General features: G+C 55.1%; 1 protein-coding gene across 1 annotated transcript in view; it reads left to right on the top strand.

Moving 5' to 3' along the window:
• The window catches only part of LOC137326740 (nesprin-2-like), a 246195-nt gene that overhangs the window by 53415 nt on the left and 179916 nt on the right, over positions 1-12864 (top strand). The window contains exons 14-15 of the mRNA XM_067992112.1: positions 3095-3220; positions 7391-7500. Of these exons, the coding sequence (XP_067848213.1) occupies positions 3095-3220; positions 7391-7500 (236 nt within the window). The remainder of the gene's footprint in view (positions 1-3094; positions 3221-7390; positions 7501-12864) is intronic.

The following is a 12864-nucleotide window of genomic DNA, read 5'->3' as shown; positions in this document are numbered from 1 at the left end:
CTATCTAATTCCTTTTTGAAAGCCACAATTGACCCTGCTTCTACCATCCCCTCGGGCAGCGAATTCCAGATCCTGAACGCTCGCTGCGTAAAAAAAGTTTTGCCTCGTGTCGCCTTTGGTTCTTTAGCCAACCACCGTAAACCTGTGTCCTCTGGTTCGCGACCCTTCCGCCCGTGGGAACAGATTTTCTTTATTTACTTTGTCTGGGCCCTTCATGATTTTGAACGCAGTTGTTGTCTATCATTCTGCCCGAGCTCCCTGCAAGGGTCCTCTCCATGTCCTCCAATTCCTAACATTAGCAAAAAATCCTTTCCAATTACTTTGGCTACATTCAACCAACCTCCTTTCTGGATTCCTTTTTAGCTTGTGTTCTATTCCTTGTGTTAACTGCTCTTTACACAGTTCGCAGTCCCAAGGACTGTTTCTCATTTTATAGGTCTTGACATTCCTTTGCTTGAGCTATTGTGCCTTTCCCTCATCACATGCGCGTTCCCCTCCTCACAGGGATACATCAGGTTTGGAAAATTTCAAAAGATTGTCAGCTGTGGTTCAGTGGGCAGCACTCTCGCCTCTGAGTCAGACGGTCGTGGGTTCGCAGTCCCACTCCAGAGACTTGAACCCCATAATCCAGGCTGACACTCCCAGTACAGTGCAGTACTGAGGGAGCGCTGCACTGTCGCAGGTGCCGTCTTTCAGATGAGATGTTAAACCGAGGCCCCGTCTGCCCTCTCAGGTGGACGTAAAAGATCCCACGGCCACTATTGGAAGAAGAGCAGGGGGGAGTTCTCCCCGGTGTCCTGACCGATATTAATCCTTCAGCCAACATCACTAAAACAGATGATCTGGTCATTTATCACATTGCTGTTTATGGGAGTTTGCTGCTGTGTTTCCTACATTACAACAGTGACTGTATTTCATTGGTTGTAAAGTGTTTTGGGATGTCCTGAGACTGTGAAATGCACGTTCTTTCCTTCAGGATTCTTTTGGAAGTGTCCCATTTAACCGTCTCTTTTCATTTCCACAAACCAAGCCTTTAGAAAATGCAGCCCCAATGTACAATTATCCCTAAACCTGCCACAGCCTCACATTTTACATCTTGTATTGGATCAGCAAAGTGCTCCCCACCTACAAAAAAATCAAAGTTACAACATGGAAACAGGCCATTCGGTCCAACCAGTCCCTGCCGGCATTTACCCTCCACACGAGCTAATAGTCTGAATCACATTTACCCACATCGCTATATCCACCTATCCAATCTAATCTTTAATATTGACACAGTTTCTGCCTCAACCACTAACCCTGGCAGTGATTCCCAAAGCCCCGCACCTCTCTGGGTCGCCCACCAGCTGTGGCCCATTAACTGAACACTAAATCCAAGATATTGTCCCCTCTGGTGCTGAATTAAGGATCAGTCATTGATCACATCAATAAATGGTCCTTGGACCCTTCCCATCTCCTGTTCCTCGTTTATCCACTTTATAAATGGATAATTCAAATCTCCCATTGTCACCACTTTCTCTTCATTGGTTACCCTGATGATGCGATCGCACAGCTGCAGACCCAATTCCCTCTCTTGGGTTGATCTATAAATCCAGTGGTTGTGGACACTTGCATTTCTGATGAGCTAGTTTTTCTCCAGTTCCAATATCCCCTTGCTCCTCTACTTTTATTCCTTTCCTGATAAAGATTGGTAATCAACCCCCTACTCTGTCCTTCTCCCCACCCTTTGTCCACGGAGATAAGTGAAATTCTGACCACCAGCTCGGGGTTCTCCACTGCAACACGAGTCTGTAGATCTATCCATGCCTTCTCGATGTTTCGAGCGTTCCTACAGAAACACTTAATAAAATCCCCAGCTACTTTGGTACAATTTTGTCCCCTGATTTCATCATTTTGTGGTGGGTCCGAGTGTGCAGGTGAGTTGCTGCTTACGGTAGTGTCGTGATTCTGGTACGGGGCGAGCAACCCAGAGGTCGCCAGTTCAAATCCCACTGTGGCAAGTTATGGTAATTCATGGGCTAGCACCAGAAAAAAAAAACACCTTGAAAGATTCTGGATTATTTAAAAAGCCCTTAAAAGGTTTATTAATGCCCTTCAGGGAAGGGAACCTGGTCTGGGCCTACATGTGACTCCAGTCCCACATTCTGTGGTTAACTCTGAACTGATCTTAGGCCAGTTAGGGATAGACAAATATTACCCACCCATTTAACCTCTTCTCACAGCCCATGTACACTCTATCCTATCATTGACTCTACCCCCCCCCCATTTAATCTGGCTTTATTAATAGAGGCCTAGAGTACAAAAGCAAGAAAGTTATGCGAAATCTTTATAAAACACTGGTTAGGCCTCAGCTGGAGTATTGTGTTCAATTCTGGGCACCACACTTTAGGAAGGATGTCCAGGCCTTAGAGAGGGTGCGGAGGAGATTTACTAGAATGGTATCAGGGGTGAGGGACTTCAGTTATGTGGAGAGACTGGAGAAGCTGGGATTGTTCTCCTTAGAGCAGAAAAGGTTAAAGGGAGATTTAATAGAGGTGTTCAAAATCATGAAGGATTTTGATAAGAGTAAATCAGGAGAAACTGTTTCCAGTGGCAGAAGGGGACAGATTTAAGATAATTGGCAGAAGAACCAGAGATGAGATGAGGAGGAGAAATTTTTTTACGCAGCGAGTTGTTCTGATCTGGAATGCGCTGCCTGAAAGGGCGGTGGAAGCAGATTCAATAATAACTTTCAAAAGGGGAATTGGATAAATACTTGAAGGGGAGAATATTTGAGGGTTACGGGGAAAGAGCAAGTGAGTGGAGCAAATTGGATAGCTCTTTCAAAGAGCCGGCACAGGCATGATGGGCCGAAAGGCCTCCTTCTGTGCTGTTTGATTCTATGTTTGAGGGGCATTACAAGAGAAATATCAGCCAGGGTCCAAACATGGTGATATTTGGATGACCCTGGCTGGTTGGCCACCATCGTATTCCACACAACGTTTGATGGGCATTCCATCTATCCTGACACACAATGATTCCATCTCGGGGGATTTGCTGCAGGTTTGTTGGCTCGTCTGACCATACGACCTAACCGTTTGCTCACTTGTCACAGGGGGCGCGGTCCAAGGAGATCGCACCAACCGACGGGCTCGTCTGCCTTCAGCCGTCCGGTGGTCGAGGAATCTTGCCCGCCACCAAACCCAGACTCACAAGACAGGACAGTCTGCAGCAACAGAAGGTAACTTCACTGAGAACAGTTCTGGTCTCCATATTATAAAATGGATATAGAGGCACTGGAGAAGGTGCAAAAAAAGATTTACTAGGATGATTACCGGAACTGAGAGGTTATACCTATCAGGAAAGATTGAGCAGGCTGGGGCTCTTTTTCTTTGGAAAAGAGAAGACTGAGGGATGACCTGATAGAGGTCTTTAAGATTATGAAAGGGTTTGATAGGGTAGATGTAGAGAAGATGTTTCCACTTGTGGGGGAGACCAGAATTAGGGGCCACAAATATAAGATAGTCACTAATAAATCCAATAAGGGAATTCAGGAGAAACTTCTTTACCCAGAGAGTGGTGAGAATGTGGAACTCGCTCCCACAAGGAGTAGTTGAGGTGAATAGTGTAGATACATTTAAGGGGAAGCTCGATAATCACATGAGGGAGAAAGGAATAGAAGGATATGGTGATAGGGTGAGATGAAGAGGTGAGGGAGGAGGCTCACCAGCATAGACCAGTTGGGCCGAATGGCCTGTTTTTGTGCGATAGATTCCATGTAATTCTATGCAACTGGTCTCTCAGACTAGCTATTCAGCATGTCCAGCATCACCACTAACCATCAGCACCTGTGGCCAGGTACTTGAATCCCAGGGGCTGCTCTTACATTGATTGGATGAGCTGACCAGCTCTGACCGTTCAGTAGGTGTTGGTGTGTATCGTGAGTACTGAGTCAGGGCGCAGCGTGCTGTCGACAGATACAGCGGGGGCTGGTGCCTACAATCTCCAGCTCCAGCGCCGCGCTGTCGGAGGGTCAGTACTGAGGGAGCGCCGCACTGTCGGAGGGTCAGTACTGAGGGAGCGCCGCACTGTCGGAGGGTCAGTACTGAGGGAGCGCCGCACTGTCGGAGGGTCAGTGCTGAGGGAGCGCCGCACTGTCGGAGGGTCAGTGCTGAGGGAGCGCCGCACTGTCGGAGGGTCAGTGCTGAGGGAGCGCCGCACTGTCGGAGGGTCAGTGCTGAGGGAGCGCCGCACTGTTGGAGGGTCAGTGCTGAGGGAGCGCCGCACTGTCGGAGGGTCAGTACTGAGGGAGCGCCGCACTGTCGGAGGGTCAGTGCTGAGGGAGCGCCGCACTGTCGGAGGGGCAGTGCTGAGGGAGCGCCGCACTGTCGGAGGGGCAGTGCTGAGGGAGCGCCGCACTGTCGGAGGGGCAGTGCTGAGGGAGCGCCGCACTGTCGGAGGGGCAGTGCTGAGGGAGCGCCGCACTGTCGGAGGGTCAGTGCTGAGGGAGCGCCGCACTGTCGGAGGGTCAGTACTGAGGGAGCGCCGCACTGTCGGAGGGGCAGTGCTGAGGGAGCGCCGCACTGTCGGAGGGTCAGTACTGAGGGAGCGCCGCACTGTCGGAGGGGCAGTGCTGAGGGAGCGCCGCACTGTCGGAGGGTCAGTACTGGGGGAGCGCCGCACTGTCGGAGGGTCAGTACTGAGGGAGCGCCGCACTGTCGGAGGGTCAGTACTGAGGGAGCGCAGCACTGTCGGAGGGTCAGTACTGAGGGAGCGCAGCACTGTCGGAGGGTCAGTACTGAGGGAGCGCCGCACTGTCGGAGGGTCAGTACTGAGGGAGCGCCGCACTGTCGGAGGGTCAGTACTGAGGGAGCGCCGCACTGTCGGAGGGGCAGTGCTGAGGGAGCGCCGCACTGTCGGAGGGTCAGTACTGAGGGAGCGCCGCACTGTCGGAGGGGCAGTGCTGAGGGAGCGCCGCACTGTCGGAGGGGCAGTGCTGAGGGAGCGCCGCACTGTCGGAGGGGCAGTGCTGAGGGAGCGCCGCACTGTCGGAGGGTCAGTACTGAGGGAGCGCCGCGCTGTCGGAGGGGCAGTACTGAGGGAGCGCCGCGCTGTCGGAGGGTCAGTGCTGAGGGAGCGCCGCCCTGTCGGAGGGTCAGTACTGAGGGAGCGCCGCCCTGTCGGAGGGTCAGTACTGAGGGAGCGCCGCCCTGTCGGAGGGTCAGTACTGAGGGAGCGCCGCCCTGTCGGAGGGTCAGTACTGAGGGAGCGCCGCCCTGTCGGAGGGTCAGTACTGAGGGAGCGCCGCCCTGTCGGAGGGGCAGTGCTGAGGGAGCGCCGCCCTGTCGGAGGGGCAGTGCTGAGGGAGCGCCGCACTGTCGGAGGGTCAGTACTGAGGGAGCGCCGCTCTGTCGGAGGGTCAGTGCTGAGGGAGCGCCGCCCTGTCGGAGGGTCAGTGCTGACGGAGCGCCGCACTGTCGGAGGGTCAGTAGTGAGGGAGCGCCGCACTGTCGGAGGGCCAGTACTGAGGGAGCGCCGCACTGTCGGAGGGCCAGTACTGAGGGAGCGCCGCACTGTCGGAGGGCCAGTACTGAGGGAGCGCCGCACTGTCGGAGGGTCAGTACTGAGGGAGCGCCGCACTGTCGGAGGGTCAGTACTGAGGGAGCGCCGCACTGTCGGAGGGTCAGTACTGAGGGAGCGCCGCACTGTCGGAGGGTCAGTACTGAGGGAGTCCTGCACTGTCGGAGGGTCAGTACTGAGGGAGTCCTGCACTGTCGGAGGGTCAGTACTGAGGGAGTCCTGCACTGTCGGAGGGTCAGTACTGAGGGAGTCCTGCACTGTCGGAGGGTCAGTACTGAGGGAGTCCTGCACTGTCGGAGGGTCAGTACTGAGGGAGTGCTGCACTGTCGGAGGGTCAGTACTGAGGGAGCGCTGCTCTGTCGGAGGGTCAGTACTGAGGGAGTGCCGCTCTGTCGGAGGGTCAGTACTGAGGGAGCGCTGCACTGTCGGAGGGTCGGTACTGGGGGAGCCCCGCACTGTCGGAAGTACGGTCTTTTGACTGAGATTAAACTGAGGCCCTGTTTGAGACGGAGGTTAAAGATCCCAGGGCTCTATTTCAAAGAAGAGCTGAGGAATTCTCCTGGTGTCCTGGCCAATATTCCTCCCTCAACCAACATCACTAAAAGTGTGAACTCTGAGCGGTCTGTCTGGTAATGAGGAATCTGTACTGGGAGCGGGGACACTAAAATAAAGAGTTTGCATTTCTATAGCGCCTTCCACAACCTCAGGACGTCCCGAACTCTTTACAGTCAATGAAGTACTTTTGAAGTGTAGTCACTGTTGTAATGTAGGAAACACGGCAGCCAATTTCTTTGCTGATCTGTTACAAGATGTAAAATGTGAGGCTGTGGCAGGTTTAGGGATTATTGTACATTGGGGCTGCATTTTCTGAAGGCTTGGTTTGTGGAAATGAAAAGAGACGGTTAAATGGGACACTTTCAAAAGAATCTTGAAGGAAAGAACGTGCATTTCACAGTCTCAGGACATCCCAAAACACTTTACAACCAACGATCAAATCAAACAAATCAGATCGGCCATGACCACATTAAATGGCGGAGCAGCCTCGAAGGGCCAAATGGCCTGCTCCCGCTCCTATCTCTCCTAATGAAGTACAGTCACTGTTGTAATGTAGGAAACGCGACAGCAAGATCCCACAAACTGCAACGTGATAAATGACCAGATCATCTGTTTTTAGAGATGTTGGTTGAGGGATAAATATTGATCAGGTCACCGGGGAGAACTCCCCTGCTCTTCTTCCAGTAGTGGCCGTGGGATCTTTTACGTCCACCTGAGAGGGCAGACGGGGCCTCGTTTTAACGTCTCATCCGAAAGACGGCACCTCCGACAGTGCAGCGCTCCCTCAGTACTGCACTGCACTGGGAGCGTCAGCCTGGATTATGGGCTCAAGTCTCTGGAGTGGGGGCTCGAACCCACGACCGTCTGACTCGGAGGTGAGGGTGGCGCCCACTGAGGCACGGCTGGCACTAGTGTTGGTATCGGTGAGGTCTGAGAGACCTCTTGTCGTGTAGATTAATGCAGGGTTGAAGAGTTCAGGTTCTGTATGGTTAGTTTTGTTGCTAGTCCTGTTTAACTCCCCGTGGTGCCAGGACTGTGCAGATAACTGCAGGGACTTGGCTGCGGTTCATCAACTGAACTCGCTGGATCAGCTCAGAGGGAGCTTGGAATCCACCTCGGAGAGTAAAATGGAACAGGCTCGGGCAGCGAGTGACCCCTGCCGACTTTCTCCGCTTACTAATCAGTTGACCGGATCGGTACTTGGATTGCTGTGAGTCTGTAGAATGTTCGCTCCCCCTTTTGCCCAGACATTGATGTATCGCTGTCTGATCTGTAGGAGCTGGAGGTGGAGCTGACGGAACACAGGCAGCTGACCGAGTACATCGCCCTGCACGGTGAGAAGATGTGGCACGGAGAGCAGCAAGGCCCATCTCCCTGCTCCTCGAGGTATTCCCCATCACGGCACCACCTGACTCAACACAGAGAGGTTCCTGCATTCGACACACCGGGAATTCTGTATTAAACAACCAGACCCTAATCAGAGGGGTCTACAGGTCTCCGGGCGAGGGGCCGGCCTCCCATTAGAGGGGCTGTAGCTCCAGCGAGGCAGATTTTCTCCCCACCCCCCACTCCCGACGTCCACTGAGCTGGAGCTTGCTTGGTTCTACCTGGGACAGTGTAGAGGGAGCTTTACTCTGTATCTAACCCTGTACCTGCCCTGGGAGTGTTTGATGGGACAGTGTAGAGGGAGCTTTACTCTGTATCTAACCCTGTACCTGACCCTGGGAGTGTTTGATGGGACAGTGTAGAGGGAGCTTTACTCTGTATCTAACCCTGTACCTGACCCTGGGAGTGTTTGATGGGACAGTGTAGAGGGAGCTTTACTCTGTATCTAACCCTGTACCTGCCCTGGGAGTGTTTGATGGGACAGTGTAGAGGGAGCTTTACTCTGTATCTAACCCTGTACCTGACCCTGGGAGTGTTTGATGGGACAGTGCAGAGGGAGCTTTACTCTGTATCTAACCCGTGCTGTACCTGCCCTGGGAGTGTTCGATGGGACAGTGTAGAGGGAGCTTTACTCTGTATCTCACCCTGTACCTGCCCTGGGAGTGTTTGATGGGACAGTGTAGAGGGAGCTTTACTCTGTATCTAACCCTGTACCTGCCCTGGGAGTGTTTGATGGGACAGTGTAGAGGGAGCTTTACTCTGTATCTAACCCTGTACCTGCCCTGGGAGTGTTTGATGGGACATTGTAGAGGGAGCTTTACTCTGTATCTAACCCGTGCTGTACCTGCCCTGGGAGTGTTTGATGGGACAGTGTAGAGGGAGCTTTACTCTGTATCTAACCCGTGCTGTACCTGCCCTGGGAGTGTTTGATGGGACATTGTAGAGGGAGCTTTACTCTGTATCTAACCCTGTACCTGACCCTGGGAGTGTTTGATGGGACAGTGTAGAGGGAGCTTTACTCTGTATCTAACCCTGTACCTGCCCTGGGAGTGTTTGATGGGACAGTGTAGAGGGAGCTTTACTCTGTATCTAACCCGTGCTGTACCTGCCCTGGGAGTGTTTGATGGGACAGTGTAGAGGGAGCTTTACTCTGTATCTAACCCTGTACCTGACCCTGGGAGTGTTTGATGGGACAGTGTAGAGGGAGCTTTACTCTGTATCTAACCCGTGCTGTACCTGCCCTGGGAGTGTTTGATGGGACGGTGTAGAGGGAGCTTTACTCTGTATCTAACCCTGTACCTGCCCTGGGAGTGTTTGATGGGACGGTGTAGAGGGAGCTTTACTCTGTATCTAACCCTGTACCTGACCCTGGGAGTGTCTGATGGGACAGTGTAGAGGGAGCTTTACTCTGTATCTAACCCGTGCTGTACCTGCCCTGGGAGTGTTTGATGGGACAGTGTAGAGGGAGCTTTACTCTGTATCTAACCCTGTACCTGACCCTGGGAGTGTTTGATGGGACAGTGTAGAGGGAGCTTTACTCTGTATCTAACCCGTGCTGTACCTGCCCTGGGAGTGTTTGATGGGACGGTGTAGAGGGAGCTTTACTCTGTATCTAACCCTGTACCTGCCCTGGGAGTGTTTGATGGGACAGTGTAGAGGGAGCTTTACTCTGTATCTAACCCTGTACCTGCCCTGGGAGTGTTTGATGGGACAGTGTAGAGGGAGCTTTACTCTGTATCTAACCCTGTACCTGCCCTGGGAGTGTTTGATGGGACAGTGTAGAGGGAGCATTACTCTGTATCTAACCCTGTACCTGACCCTGGGAGTGTTTGATGGGACAGTGTAGAGGGAGCTTTACTCTGTATCAAACCCTGTACCTGCCCCGGGAGTGTTTGATGGGACAGTGTAGAGGGAGCTTTACTCTGTATCTAACCCGTGCTGTACCTGCCCTGGGAGTGTTTGATGGGACAGTGTAGAGGGAGCTTTACTCTGTATCTAACCTGTGCTGTACCTGCCCTGGGAGTGTTTGATGGGACAGTGTAGAGGGAGCTTTACTCTGTGTCTAACCCGTGCTGTACCTGCCCTGGGAGTGTTTGATGGGACAGTGAGAAAGCCCCCATTTAAGGCACCATCAGCCTCGACCTTCTGCTCCTGAACCTCGGATAGAAATGCAAGTTTTGGAAATTTAACTAATTTTTTTTTCTTGCCCCTTCTGCACCCAAGTGAGTGACTGAGCTGCATGGGAACAGGAGGAGGCCATTCAGCCCCTTGAGACTGTTACATAGGAACAGGAGGAGGCCATTCAGCCCCTTGAGCCTGTTACATAGGAACAGGAGGAGGCCATTCAGCCCCTCGAGCCTGTTACATAGGAACAGAAGGAGGCCATTCAGCCCCTCGAGCCTGTTACATAGGAACAGGAGGAGGCCATTCAGCCCCTCGAGCCTGTTACATAGGAACAGAAGGAGGCCATTCAGCCCCTCGAGCCTGTTACATAGGAACAGGAGGAGGCCATTCAGCCCCTCGAGCCTGTTACATAGGAACAGGAGGAGGCCATTCAGCCCCTCGAGCCTGTTACATAGGAACAGGAGGAGGCCATTCAGCCCCTCGAGCTTGTTACATAGGAACAGGAGGAGGCCATTCAGCCCCTCAAGCCTGTTATATGGGAACAGGAGGAGGCCATTCAGTCCCAGGAACCTGTTCCACCATTCAATTAGATCACAGCTGATCTGTATCTTAACTCCATTTACCTGCCTTGGTTCCGTAACCCTAAATCCCCTCACCCAACAAAAACTATCAATCTCAGTGTTGAAATTTTCAATTGACCCCCAGCCTCAACAGCTTTTTGGGGGAGAGTTCCAGATTTCCACTTCCCTTTGTGTGAAGAAGTGCTTCCTGACATCACCCCTGAACGGCCTAGCTCTAATTTTAAGGTTCTGCCCCCTTGTCCTGGACTCCCCCACCAGAGGAAATAGTTTCTCTCTATCTACCCTATCAAATCCTTTAATTATCTTAAACCCCTCGATGAGATCACCCCTTAATCTTCTATACTCGAGGGATTACGACCCTAGTCTGTGCAACCTGCCCTCATAATTTAACCCTTTTAGCCCTGGTGTCATTCTGGTGAATCTGCTCTGCACCCCCTCCAAGGCCAGTATATCCTTCCTGAGGTGCGGTGCCCAGAACTGAACCCAGTCTGCAGATGGGGTCTGACCAGAGCTTTACACAACTGAAGCATCACTTCCACCCCTTTGTATCCCAGTCCCCTTGAGGTAAAGGCCTTACTGCAGATAACGGAGTGACTGTGCGTGTGGGATGGGGAAATCTTTGTGCTGTGAATGTTCTAATCAGTGAGTGGCAGGAATTGGCGGCTGGGTGGATGTGGACTCGGATGTGGGAGCAGCTCTTTGATTCAAATTTGCTTTTTTAAAAAAAAATGTTTTTCCAAAGGATGTGTTTTGAGCCGAGTCTCTGTGGGTCTTTTGAGGCAGACGTTGACTGTTGATCTGCAGCTGGCCCAGATGTGCCGGGCTTGGAAACTTCTGAGTCTGGACCTGGGACGCCCTGCGACAACGGGAACAAAACCCCCACCCCTGGTGGGATTGGCTCCCGGACACTGGCACCCCAGTGCAGAATGGGAGGGGTGGATGGGAGGGGAGAGGGAGAGGGGGGTGGAGAGGGAGAGGGGGAGGGGGAGGAGATGGAGGGGGTGGGATGGAGAGGGAGGGGAGATGGAGGGGTCGGGTGGGAGGGGAGGTGGGTGGGGTGAAGAGGGAGGGGATGGGTGGGGTGAAGAGGGGGTGGGGAGGATGAGTGGGGGAGAGTGAGGGGGAGGTGGGGTGAGGGGGGGTGGGGTGGGGGAGAGTGAGGGAGGGGGGCTGGGGTGGGGGAGAGTGAGGGAGGGGGGCTGGGGTGGGGGAGAGTGAGGGAGGGGGGCTGGGGTGGGGGAGAGTGAGGGAGGGGGGCTGGGGTGGGGGAGAGTGAGGGAGTGAGGGAGGAGGGCTGGGGTGGGGGTGAGTGAGGGAGGGGGGCTGGGGTGGGGGAGAGTGAGGGAGGGGGGCTGGGGTGGGGGAGAGTGAGGGAGGGGGCTGGGGTGGGGGAGAGTGAGGGAGGGGGGCTGGGGTGGGGGAGAGTGAGGGAGGGGGGCTGGGGTGGGGGAGAGTGAGGGAGGGGGCTGGGGTGGGGGAGAGTGAGGGAGGGGGGCTGGGGTGGGGGAGAGTGAGGGAGGGGGGCTGGGGTGGGGGAGAGTGAGGGAGGGGGGCTGGGGTGGGGGAGAGTGAGGGAGGGGTGGGGTGGGGGAGAGTGAGGGGGGGGTGGGGTGGGGGAGAGTGAGGGGGGGGTGGGGTGGGGGAGAGTGAGGGGGGGGTGGGGTGGGGGAGAGTGAGGGGGGGGGACTGGGGTGGGGGAGAGTGAGGGGGGGGACTGGGGGGGGGGACTGGGGGGGGAGAGTGAGGGTGGGGTGGGAGGGGGGGTGGGAGGGGGGGTGGGAGGGGGGGTGGGGTGGGAGGGGGGGTGGGAGGGGGGGTGGGGGTGGGGTGGGGGAGAGTGAGGGGGGGGGTGGGGTGGGGGAGAGTGAGGGGGAGAGTGAGGGGGGGTGGGGGTGGGGTGGGGGAGAGTGAGGGGGGGGTGGGGTGGGGGAGAGTGAGGGGGAGAGTGAGGGGGGGTGGGGGTGGGGTGGGGGAGAGTGAGGGGGGGGTGGGGTGGGGGAGAGTGAGGGGGGGGTGGGGTGGGGGAGAGTGAGGGGGGGGTGGGGTGGGGGAGGGGGGTGGGGTGGGGCTGGGGTGGGGGAGAGTGAGGGAGGGGGGCTGGGGTGGGGGAGAGTTAGGGAGGGGGGGTGGGAGGGGGGGTGGGGGTGGGGTGGGGAGAGGGAGGGAGGGGGTGTGGGAGGGGGGGTGGGGGTGTGGGAGGGGGGGGGGGGTGGTGGTGGGGTGGGGAGAGGGAGGGGGGGGTTTGGGGGGGAGCGACTCACATTTAAAACCTGAATTGAACCAACTGGGAACTCGAGAGTTATCAGAGGGGAAGTCGTTCCCGATTTGCCGTCATGGGTCACTTTATTTGACAGCGTGCAGTCATTGGTGACGCTGCGCCATTTTGCCAGATCTGAGGGGCTTCTTTCGGTGGGGGGGTGGGAGGGATTGGGGCGCTGTAATTGGCCACAGTGCCCCTGGCCTAGGGAAATCCATCCAGTGACCCCTTGTGCGAAAACACGAGCCCATGGGCGATGGTTTGGTCTCTGCTGTGATGCCCTCTGCAGTCGAATAGCTCACCACCACTTGCTGTCTGGGCTCCTGCGTGAAGGATGGGGGTGGTGTAGTGTGAGGCAGCTAGCGATCAGGAGCAGCAACCCTAGCTGACTTTTGCCCCCCC

This window comes from Heptranchias perlo, chromosome 10 (assembly GCF_035084215.1).
Source record: "Heptranchias perlo isolate sHepPer1 chromosome 10, sHepPer1.hap1, whole genome shotgun sequence".
Taxonomy (NCBI): Eukaryota; Metazoa; Chordata; class Chondrichthyes; order Hexanchiformes; family Hexanchidae; genus Heptranchias; species Heptranchias perlo.
This window is presented reverse-complemented; position numbering and strand designations above follow the sequence as displayed.